Below are 12,230 nucleotides of genomic sequence, written 5' to 3' on the forward strand. Positions count from 1 at the left end.
CTGTGTCCCTGTGTATTTCCTACTGAAAGTTACATGTCTCTGTGTGAGTTTCCTTTGATCGTTTTAATTTGGGTTTATGTCTGAGGTGTATATTATTGAGTGTGTCAATTTGTGGTATGTCTGGTCTGTCTTTGATTATTGAAGAGCATGTGTGGGCAAAGAATGTCTGAGTATACATTATGGGAGTGTGTTTGCTGGCACGAATTGCTTCTCTTTCTTCCTGAGTAACTCTGCGTCACCACTCTTTGGCCTGATGTGATGACATCATTACACCCCTTTGTGTGCAGAACTATATCCTTCCTGCTACGGACAGGATGTGGCATGAACAAACACACACACACACACACACACGCCTACATACAGATTTAGAGATTGTAGACTGGAAACTTTGCAAACCGGGCTATGACATATATAATTATTTGGAGATGTAGCAAGAACTAGAGCTAAGTTGGACTACACCCTCAGTAACACACACATAACACACACACACACACACACACACACACACACACACACACACACACACACACACACACACACACACACACACACACACACACACACACACATTCTTTTATTAGCATTTTTATGGGTGCTTTCCACAAACATGCATATTAGTATGTCTAAATGCTGCATTCATTTCAGTAATCATAAGGAAATCTCTATTTTTATTATCTCTCGTAAAAACAGTAATAAACATCAGTGTACAACAGTTTGTATCTTTCCTGTCTGTCTTTCCTAACATGCCTTCTATATTTACTCTGTGTCCTTTGGTGCAGTTGTATATGTACCAGCTCTTCAGGAGTCTGGCCTATATCCATTCCTTTGGAATCTGCCATAGGGACATAAAACCCCAAAACCTGCTGCTGGACCCAGAGACAGCTGTCCTTAAGCTCTGTGACTTCGGCAGGTCAGTCTGCATGCACCCAGCCTTGACTCTCCGGGCCACTATATGGCCTGCACATACCGAGGCACTGCAATGGGCAGTGTTGAGGAAAGCAGATGCTTTAATCATAAGTCACTCCATTTAGATTTGGCGAATCAGTTTCTGAGATGTGATATGTTGGGATCTACTGTGCTCAGTCTGTCAGATTCCTGGTCAGTTTTACTTTGAACGCAATAGCTTCAAATGTGGTTGCAGAATTTATGATGACTGAAATCAGTAAACAACCTAAACAACCTAAAGGTTTGCCTCTCTGCCTACTCTGTCAGGAAGTCAACAGTTAATTAATTCTGATTAACCCTAGTAAATGCAACATTACTACAACAGTGGGATGACGTGCATGATTATCTGTGCTTTTAATTATAGAAAACTATCACATTGTATGATATCATGTTTTATATTAACATTTTACATTTTTTTTAAATGACATTTCAATGAACATGGAAATTTTATCAGTTTGCAGTTTTTTATGTCCCCCAAAGGAAGCTGTTGAAGCTATTACTAAGACAAAGGCTGACTAATTTGTGGATTTTTTATTTCTTGAAAATTGTGTTTATACTATACGTTTGCAATATAAAACAATATAAAACAAATGCACTTAGGCCTGGTATGCTGTGACTCTGGTATGCTGTACAGATTTGGCCTGGTGGGCTGTGACTCATTCAGATTTGCCCTGGTAGTCTGTGACTCATTCAGATTTGGCCTGGTGGGTTGTGACTCGTTCAGATTTGGTCTGATAGTGTAAAAGCTGCCCCTGCCAGCTGCCGCTGTTAGGTTTTTATGCCTTGGGTCATACAATTTACTTTAAAACTTTATGGAAACTTGGAGATCTTCTTTCATCAAAATGAAAAATGCTAATAAGCATACAAAAATCAGTTCAAAACTTTCAACCAACCGTGAAGTTCCTGGAACCTTGGCTAATTATTAGAAAAGCTGAAATCTTTACCGGCACTTTCTACCCACATGTTGGAGTCATGAGATGAACATTGCTTTGAAGATTTACGAGTGCCTGAAGTCTGGCTGGACGCTAGGTGCAGCTGCCAAAGGGCTCAGTGGTGAAGTTGGTTTGACTGAAGGCTATGCTCTCCTGTCTGCAGTGCTAAGCAGCTGGTTCGCGGGGAGCCAAACGTGTCCTACATCTGTTCGCGGTATTACAGAGCCCCTGAACTCATTTTTGGAGCCACTGACTACACCTCCAGCATAGGTACACTAAAGCTATCTTACATAACATCCAATATAGGTATGCTAAAGCTATCTTGCATAATATCCAATATGGGAATGCTAAAGCTATCTTACATAACCTCCAGCATAGGTTCACTAAAGCTACCTTACATAAGCTGCATCTGCAGCATACTACAGGTGTGGTAAACACTGAACTAAACATCCTATTTAGGAATGCAATTATTAACTCCCACAAACTAAACAAGACTTCCTCTTGTGGCAGGATAAATTTTTCTCTAATTATTGACTATATTTAGCATACTGGTATTGTCTATCATTTAGACCACAATGGCATACTAAATAGAGTAGTGCTATACCTAATGAATTTTGGTATTGCTAATATTTCCTGAACATATCTCCTGGTATATTAAATCAACTCAAATCCAATATAGCAACACAAATATTGTTGCTATATTAATTTAAAATACATACAAAATGTGGAAATTATTAAAGTATGTTAAATCTGTGTGTGCGCGTGTGTGCGTGCGTGTGTGTGCACGTGTGAACAAGTTAGAGCTCCTGAGTGTAGTGTGTGGTGTAGAGTGTGGTTGATTTCATTAGCCACACTCACTCTCTCACCCTCTGCTCACCTTTGACCCTCTTTTCACTCTAGATGTGTGGTCGGCTGGCTGTGTGCTGGCTGAACTGTTGCTAGGGCAACCAATTTTCCCCGGCGACAGCGGAGTAGATCAGCTGGTAGAGATCATCAAGGTACTGGTGCCTCTACATTGCTGAGCAAGTTTGTGCGTGCGTGCGTGCGTGTGCAGAAAAGCTGATAGAAGGAGACCAGGAGCAGCTGGTATGAAATGCTTCCTCCTGAGGGAGCACACAGTGATAGAGTGATTGATATTGTAGTAGGGTCCTGCTGTTTTTTATACTTCTTTATACCTCTTCCTAGTTTCCTCCATATTTGAACTTTTTTCCTCTTTCTCTCATTCTCCCTCTCTCTCCCTCATTGTCTCGCTTTCTCACACACCTCATTTTCTCACTTTGGTCACTCTCAGGTATTGGGCACACCCACTCGTGAGCAGATCCGAGAGATGAACCCTAATTACACAGAGTTCAAGTTTCCGCAGATAAAGGCCCACCCATGGACTAAGGTGAGTCAGCAGGTACAGGAAAATCTGTTTCTATTCTTCAACACCATTAATTGCCATTACCATTATGCCAATCCATAGCATCTAGTGTGAGCTCAGCTGCCTGGCCTGGTTCCATCCCATTCACCTGGCTTTTGATCTGTGACCAATTCATAATCATGAGTGAACAGATTAGTCTAGTTTATTCAGTCTGGCCACCCATTATTTATTTATTTATTTCCTGGCCACCCTCCTTGCACTTCTCTGTTCATTTGCATTTTACCAGGATCTAGTCTGAAACTGCTGCTTTTCATCAGCTGTTAGAAAGTGAGAACATTCTGGCCATTCTGATAGGTTCCAGAGCCAGGTTTGAGCTACCATGCATGTTTTTAAATGCATTTGATACTTAGATTATTCTAGGTTGTCAAATCCTGATCAATTTCTTCTGTAATGCCTATAACATTTATGATTACACCACAGCTAATGTCTGGGAGTGGTTTCAGGCTCAGGGTTCAATATGTATAGCATGCCAATAAAGTTCAGGTCGGGTCCATGTCATTAGGCTGTTACATGGAATGTCTAACAGTCTTTTGACTTCTCTTTGCTCTGTGAGAGAGGGCTCCTCTCTACAGCCCCATGTTCCTGCCCTGTTTGTGTCTCCTTCCACAACCAAGATGTGTATTTTATTAGTCCAGTTTGGAGTAATGTAGTAGTAGTACTAGTAGAAAACTTTGAATAAATGCATCTGAATCTACAGAAATGGATATTTACCATGTTTTCATTTTAGCGCAGAAGCATCTTGGCAGTTAAGCAGTTCATGTTTGGGATTTTAATACACATTCGTGGAAATATTCCAGATTAATCAGAAATCTAGTTTTCATTGGTTCACTGAACGCTCTGGGTAATAAATCAGTATGGTTACTGCACATGAAATTCGCTCTGTGGTGTCTTAATCACCTGTAGGAAGCAGTTATTTGTTTTCGGTCCAACAAATTAAAGTTGAATCAAAGGGCATTAGTATGACATAAACATGGTAGCTTTAGGTAGTCTTTACAAGTCCGTATCCTGAGGAGCCATGCACAAACATGCCTGATTCAGCTCATTAGCTAATTGTCAAGCTGTTTGTGCTGACTTTGTGAATGTGGAGTGTAGAAAAATAGCATCAGCAAAGAGTAAAAATATTAATTTATTTGACCTTTAGCATTCATAAGCCAATGCTGAAACATTGTGAATTTTAAACTTGGCATAGCTGACGCTCTTAGAGTTTAAATGTACCTGATGCCCCCTGGTGGTCATTCCTCATAGTATAAAGAGCCTACTCGGCTTGGACTTATATTTTTGTGTTCTCTCTCTCTCTCTCTCTCTCTCTCTCTCTCTCTCTCTCTCTCTCTCTCTCTCTCTCTCTCTCTCTCTCTCTCTCTCTCTCACCCTGCAATCTATAATCATTATTTTGTTGTTGAACAATAGTTCCAAGTCATAAACTCTCCATTTACTTACTTACTCTTTTATGTGTGACTATTTCAGTATTTACCTCCGCAACAGCAGCCAGCCTTATACGTTATACAGCATATACAGCTATTGCTCGGACTAAACGCGACCTAGAGATAAATATAGAGACAGCACTGTGGCTGTTTCTAACACAGTCCAGTCTGAATATATCTATTGCATCTATTATATCTTAACAGTAAATTACATCCCACTGCCTCAGAGTTCTCTGTATGGTGCTATATTCTGCATCCATACACATATTTACTATCTATTACTGCTAAAGTATCTATGAAGTATTTTAGGGGCAGCAACCTGTGGGATGCTGAATCATCTGACCTGAACCCCTGTGAGCACAGAATTTACTGATGATAAGACTGAAGGCAAAAAGCCCCTGGAATGAGCAGCAACTAAAGTCTGGCTTCATTACAGACCTGGCTGAGCATCCACAGGGAGGATCCCCAGCACCCACCCATGACTTTGGATCTCAGTCGCGCTCCTATTAAGTTCCCCTTGTACTGTATCCCATGCACCAGCTGGATACACAAGAAACAACTGTTGACTTTCAGAAAAAAGAAAGAAACAGAGAGTGTCTGTGGCACTAATAGAAATCGCTGCTGCATTCTATAAGACTGGCTAGTTTGGCAGCTGCTGTAGAATGTCCTAAATGCCCTGTCTTCCGTTTATTTAGTGAAGATTGGATGGAGCCTCTGTTGCTGTGTTTACTCGTGTGAAAACTCAAAGGTTCGGTTGTTTACACTTATGCTTAAGATTAGACAGACCGCTACCTCTGTGCTGATTGGTATGCTGACTTGCTGATTTGTCTGTAGCCTCCGCGCTGATTGGTGGGCTGACTCTGGCCTCTCTGCTGATTGGCTTGCAGGTGTTCCGGCCGCGCACCCCTCCAGAAGCCATCGCCCTGTGCTCTAGGCTGCTGGAGTACACACCCACTGCCCGTCTCACCCCCCTGGAGGCCTGCGCACACTCTTTCTTTGACGAACTTCGGGACCCCAACATTAAACTCCCCAATGGGCGGGAGAAACCATCATTATTCAACTTCACCACTCAAGGTTGGAACTTCCTGTTTTTATTCAGAGAAAATATATGGTTGATTAATAATTACACTCATTGCAAAGAACTCTGTATGTTTAAGTTACCAACCCCTCATCGCTCTTCTTTTTCTCTGTCCCTTCTGCTGTACAGAATTATCCAGTAACCCATCACTGGCCACGATATTGATTCCTGCACATGCGCGTAATCAGGCAGGAGCCTCCACTCCCACCACAGGTGTGACCACTACAGGTGTGTCTGCTTCACCCTTCTCAACCTCCACCACTCCTAACCTTGTCACTGGAATGCCGTAAGCAGGTGCGGGATGTCACTGTACTGTACTGCTGTAAACTGTTTAGCACAACTCAAACATTTTAACCAGATTTATACTCAGTGCATGAAAGAACATCAAGGTCCTATTTTTAAAAGGCCATTCATGTCATCGTCCAGCAGTGTTAGACATACGAGTTCCAGGAAGAGCTCATTATAGAATCTTATGTATAATAGAAGCTATATTATAGAGTATATATTATAAAAGCTCATCATTGTAAAGCTCGTTTCTTTTGGTGTACAGACACCAACAGTGGAGAGCGTGGACAGACCACCACCACAGCCTCGGCCTCTGCCTCCAACACCTCCACCTGAGTGCCCCAACCAATCACATCCAGCCCAGCCGTGCAAGGCCCTGTTCTGCTGCTCCCCAGCTGAATGGGTGGGGTTTGAACCATCTAAACACAACTTTCCAAGAGCCAACCGTTATTTAAGTGTTTTTGACGCTGTCTATAATGACTGTATGTGGAAACAACTCTCCTCAGTGTGATTTCATAGAAGACGAAAAAGAGTGAAAGAGAGAGAGGTGAGAAAAGGCTCAGGGTGAGAACATACCTTAAAAACTGTCACATAGGTAACCAGAGTTTTCACAGGTGGACAATCTCTCAGCTCAAAGCAATTCAGTAGCCAAATCCATCTTCTTCCGTCTCTTCAGTTTAACAAACCGGCTGTTCAAATGGGCTCCTTTCCCTCTTGCTTAGTGTCCTTCCTCATCTCCGCCTCTCGCTCTCCCCTTCCATTTACTCCACTCTGCTCTGGCTTAGCAGATGGTTCATGACCCGAATTTGGTCGGGCGCGTCCAGGGATCCTAAGGGGCAAAAATGATTTGACATATGAGACTAGAAAAATCCCTAAAAGCTCCACACATCCTGCTCTCGGTTTAAGTTTGTGTACACAAAGCACCCCGTCAGACACGCAACACAATCACCACAGCCACCATGTTTCTGCAACAAAGCCAACTGCAAAGAAAAGGTTCCACGTGGTCTGAAGTTTTCTTTAGAAGGTTTAAATTCATGTAGTCATGTTTTGTTATTTTATATTGAAAAGTGGAACTATATGGGTTGGGTAGGGTGAGGGAGGATCTTGGCTGACTTTAGAGACTTGTCTCAGTTTCTCTTGTATTATACACATACATACACCCCCCCCCCCCCCCCCCCACACACACACACACACTTTATTTATATATATATATATATATATATATATATATATATATATATATATATATATATATATATATACACACACACACCTACACAGTTTATATATTACTTTTCATTATGTAAAAAAAATATAGGACTACAGTGTGTGTGTGTATGTATGTGTGTGTGTGTATGTATGTGTATATATATATGTGTGTATATATACATCAAGGACAGATGTGGAGCTTTTTTGTGGCAGTCACCTGGCTGCTAGCTCAAAGGTTCTGTATAGGTATATATTCCAAACAAGGAATGCCAGAAATGTCCAGCTGATCTGCTCTCTGTCCTGTGGTCTTCTTTTGACTCTGTAGGACAGATTATATAATTATCTTGGTTTTGCTTCACTCTTTCCTCCTCTATTTATTGTGGACTCTGTGTCAGTAGTCCTCAGGTTCATGCTACATCTCATTTAATTTTGGTCACAGCATGGGTTAAATGAATACACTGAATGCAAGGAAGCATTCAGTAAACGTTTAGTGTAATATTAGTTTGCACCCAAGTATAAATGGTGCATACCAGCTAAGTCAGCACATAGCTGATGTTGTTCAAATAAAGACTGTATGCTGATTGTCAGTGCTGAGGGGAAATGAGTTTTCTATTTTCCATGTAGTAACATCGGGGCTGTGTTATTGTAACCACCACTTTTTTAATTTTCTTTTTTTGCCGACCTTGACATCCTCTTAATTTGCAAGTGGACAAAAGCTCTGTACATGATTTCAGAATGTCTTAATACAAGTTTAAATTATAGCAACAAAAACAACAAAAAGATGTAAATACAGTACAGCAGAGTTGCTCCTTGCCAAATTCCAGCTTGTACTTTCATTTTCTTCTGTTTAGTTTATATATATATATATATATATATATATATATATATATATATATATATATATATAAAATGTGTTTTATTTATTTTTTATTTTCTTTTATGTGCCTGTTTTTAATGGTATGTACATACACTGACCTGAGAACTGTTAATGAGCAAAAACAAATATGAGGACATTTAAAAGAATAATAATCATTATAATAATAATAATGATAATAAAAACTTAACAAAGGTTTAAAAAAGATTTAAAAGATCAGGGGAAAAATGAACTGTTTGTTGGATACTATAGATGAGGAGCTTTCTCCAGCCATATAGTTCAATCTTCTCTGTACAGTAGGTGCCAGCTATATTATTGTAACAAGAAGTAGTAACTGTATAGTGTATCTATAGTTTGGAGTGCCTTCGCTTCCATCCACTTCCTCCTGTTAGCCCTTACTCACACAGTACTGTAACTCTGCCTCTGTGACCCCCATGCAGGTGCTGTTGACTGGTCTGTTTAAAGCTCGCCTCCTGTCCAACAGACTTCCCATCATCAACCATTGTCATATTGACGTTATTTGTAATGTTTTTATATATATTTATTTTTTCTGGCCTATGTTGGGAAGAAGTAAGCAGAGTTGTAATCAGAGATGCTATAGATTTCTTTTCTGGGCAAAGACAGGAACCCAGGTAAAATATGCAGAACTTGTTTACTTTTTCACTAGTGCGAAACATTGCACATATGTAGTTTCAATGCTCCTGAACACGATCAGAAATGAAGGCTTTATCCAAAATAGCAGCAACTGGGAACCACAGCCTTTTTCTCACCATTAGCAGTCAAACATATTTCCTGGTAGATCTGCTGAAGCAAATATGGTAGCATAAAACAGGATGCCAACATCTGTGTGTTTGAATGGTGCAGTGGTACTATGATATACAGCCTGAGCCTTATTTTTCTCTGATCATACGCACACTCTTTTTATGATAATCAACAACACATAGATTTTATGTGGAGGGGTTTTATTGTGAGTGTGTGTGAAAATAATGTGAATCATTTGGATCAACCATCTGTTCTTAATCTTGTGCCACCAAAAGAATCTCTGCAGTCAGCATATGCCTGCCCTTTCTGCAGTGAACAGTAGAATGGCCAGCCAACAGCAGTGCTTAGGGTTGTCACGTAGCACCACCTGATCCTTCATTCCTTCAACCTGTGGGTAAAGCTTGCTTGTAAGATTTGCATTCATAGATGTGTTACTTTCCACGAACAGTGTGACCACTTCTTGTGACTAAAGTTAAATAAGAGTTAAAAAATGTAAAGGCACAAAGGTTTTAAACAAAAAAGACAAAAAACAGTACCAAGGACTGTGGGTTCAATACAGACATCATATTACATTGTTAAAAAACAATGTGGGTTAAATGCAGACGTCACACTACATTGTTTTAAAAAAGCTGTCTTGGTTTATAACAACAAAAAAACCTGTATAACATCACTACTACTTGAATGCCTCTGTTTGTGACTGAACTTTTTTTTTTTAATTATTTTAAATATATACTTTTTTCTGTGAAGGTATGCTAAATGTCTCCTTTCCTTGTAAATAAGTCCGTTTTGGTCCTTGGTGTGACTTGGATTCAGAGAATAGTTACCTGGTACTGTAATTTGCATTAAATAAAGAGTAGGATAGCTTGGAAATGAACAAATGCTCTATGTCTGTCTTCTTTCTCTGGTCTCCCTCTCTTAATTTGAACATCTATGATGAAGGAGAAGGTAGGTCTCTGTTTTTTCAGGGTCAGACACATTTATTCAGGATTTTTAGCTACATTACACTGATTTTCTGCTAAGCCATCTCAAACATTTGAAGTGGCTATAAAATCAATGTCATACAGGTTCTTGTACGTTCATTTTTCTTTAAATATTAATTGCTCAGTGCTGGTTATTTAACTTGTTGCAATATCTAAATGGAAAAAATGTATCTTTTCTGACAATGCTGAAAAAGAAAAGCCTTCCTTTATGCCAGCATTAAGCTTTGAATTCAGTTAAAAAAGCAACAATTAAAATACTTGGAGATGCAGAACAGCTAAAGTTATATGAAGCTCTAGTGGGAACTGGGTTAAAACATTTCAATAAATACTGAGGGATAGAAATTAATAAAACCATTAGAGACAGATTAGCATAATGAATTATAGTGCTACCATCCCCCAACTAAGCCTTCAGTGACCTCCATTAAAAAAAAATTATTAAATAAATTGACTCATTTTTGGTAGTGATTTGGTAGTTTATTGAAAGGTATAGACATAAATAAGCAACAAACACACTTACAGTTGTGTTCAAAATAATAGGGTGTTTAAAAAGTAAATAAAGCTCAAAATTCTTATAATAGCTTTTATTTTCATACACACAAATGCATTGAGAACACTGCACATTCTATTCCAAATCAAAACACGAATTAAAATTCATCAAATGTGTTGTTACTTTACAGAAAGTGAAGAAAAGGGAACATTAGGCTGTTAAAAAAATAGCAGTCTGCATTTTTCTTTACAAACTCACACGTTTACTGTATGCTTGAATATTGAGCTTTCCTGTGACTCACTAAACTAATATTTAGTTGTATAACCACTGTTTCTGAGAACTGCTTCACATCTGTGCTGCATGCAGTCAACCAACTTCTGGCCCGTGAGCAGGTATTCCAGCCCAAGATGACTGGACTACATTCCTCAATTCCTCTGCATTTCTTGGTTTTGCCAAGCTTTTTTGATGTCACCCCACAAGTTTTCTACTGGATTAAGGTCCGGAGATTGGGCTGACCACTCCGTAAAGTTAATCTTCTTGGTCTGGAACCAAGATGTTGCAAGCTTACTGGTGTGTCTGGGGTCACTGTCTTGTTGAAACACCCATTTCAAGGGCGTTTTGTCTTCGACACGATTCAACATGACCTCTTTAAGTGTTTTGATGCATTCAAATTGATCCATGATCCCTGGTATGCAATAAATAGGCCCGACGCCATAGTATGAGAAACACCCGCATTTCATGATGCTTGTACCACCATGCATCACTGTCTTCAGAGTGTACTGTGGCTTGAATTCAGAATTCAGGTCATCTGACAAACTGTCTGCAGCCCCTAGACCCAAAAAGAACAATCTTGCTTTCATGAGTCCCCAAAATGTTGCGCCATTTCTCTTTAGGCCAGTTGATGTGCAAATTGTAACCTCTTCAGCATGTTGTTTTTGCAGCAATGGGACTTTGCGGGGGCTTCTTGCCGATAGCTTGGCTTCACATGGGGGTCTTCTAATTGTTACAGTATTCACAGGTAACTTTAGACCTTCTTTGATCTCCCTGGAGCTGATCATTGGCTGAGTCTCTATTCTTCGATCCATTCGATTGGAAGTTTTCCGTTTTTCTTCTATGTCTTTCTGGTTTGGATGCCATTTTAAAGCATTTGAGATCGTTTTAGCTGAGTTTAGCTGATCGTTTTATCATTTTCTGCACTTCTTTATATGCTTTCCCCTCTCCAATCAACTTTTTAATCAAAGTACACTGTTCTTCTGAACAATGTCTAGAACGGCCCGTTTTACTCAGTTTTTAGAGAGAAATGCACTATAACCAGTATGCACATCTGCTGCTTTCATCCTATAATAGGGGCCACCTGTTTGACTTCTGTTTTTTCACAGAATGAACGACCTGACTAATTGAACTTCACAATGCTATTATTTTGAACACACCCCTTTTAGTTAATTAGTCAGTTACACAGAATCAGCAGCATATATGTCATGACTGCTGAGTCTGTTGGTTTTTTATTGCTCTACCACACCTACTAGTAAATTTTTTGCCATGTAGAAATATACTTTCTACCAAAAAACAGTGATTGATCTAGTTAGTGAAGTTGGACTGCTATTATGAACACAACTGTACTTTTTTTTTTTTTATAAAATATTTCATTTCCTGAGTGGTACATTAACATCTAAAGCTCACATTAAAGCAGACCACAGACAGCAAACTTCAGTGGCTTCAATTTTATGCTCTGAAAACTCTAATGACATTTGTAAACGATCCGTTTTACTAATTCTGTACATTGCATTTAAAGCTTTTCAGCACTAATGAAATTAACTCATTTAAATTTGGCTGA

General features: G+C 39.5%; 1 protein-coding gene across 3 annotated transcripts in view; it reads left to right on the forward strand.

Annotated features, from left to right (window-relative positions):
- Positions 1-7,244, forward strand: part of gsk3ba (glycogen synthase kinase 3 beta, genome duplicate a) — a 29,148-nt gene extending 21,904 nt beyond the window's left edge. The window contains exons 5-11 of one of the 3 annotated variants that reach the window (XM_027011895.2): positions 780-910; positions 2,041-2,147; positions 2,778-2,875; positions 3,169-3,276; positions 5,609-5,795; positions 5,929-6,027; positions 6,350-7,244. In XM_027011895.2, the coding sequence (XP_026867696.2) occupies positions 780-910; positions 2,041-2,147; positions 2,778-2,875; positions 3,169-3,276; positions 5,609-5,795; positions 5,929-6,027; positions 6,350-6,420 (801 nt within the window). In that variant the 3' untranslated portion in view covers positions 6,421-7,244. Of the gene's footprint in view, positions 1-779; positions 911-2,040; positions 2,148-2,777; positions 2,876-3,168; positions 3,277-5,608; positions 5,796-5,928; positions 6,094-6,349 lie in introns of all 3 variants that reach the window. The other 2 variants (XM_027011897.2, XM_027011896.2) reach the window with 2 other exon arrangements.
- Positions 7,245-12,230: the final 4,986 nt, after the last annotated feature.

The sequence above is a fragment of the Electrophorus electricus genome, chromosome 2 (genome assembly GCF_013358815.1).
Source record: "Electrophorus electricus isolate fEleEle1 chromosome 2, fEleEle1.pri, whole genome shotgun sequence".
Classification (NCBI taxonomy): Eukaryota; Metazoa; Chordata; class Actinopteri; order Gymnotiformes; family Gymnotidae; genus Electrophorus; species Electrophorus electricus.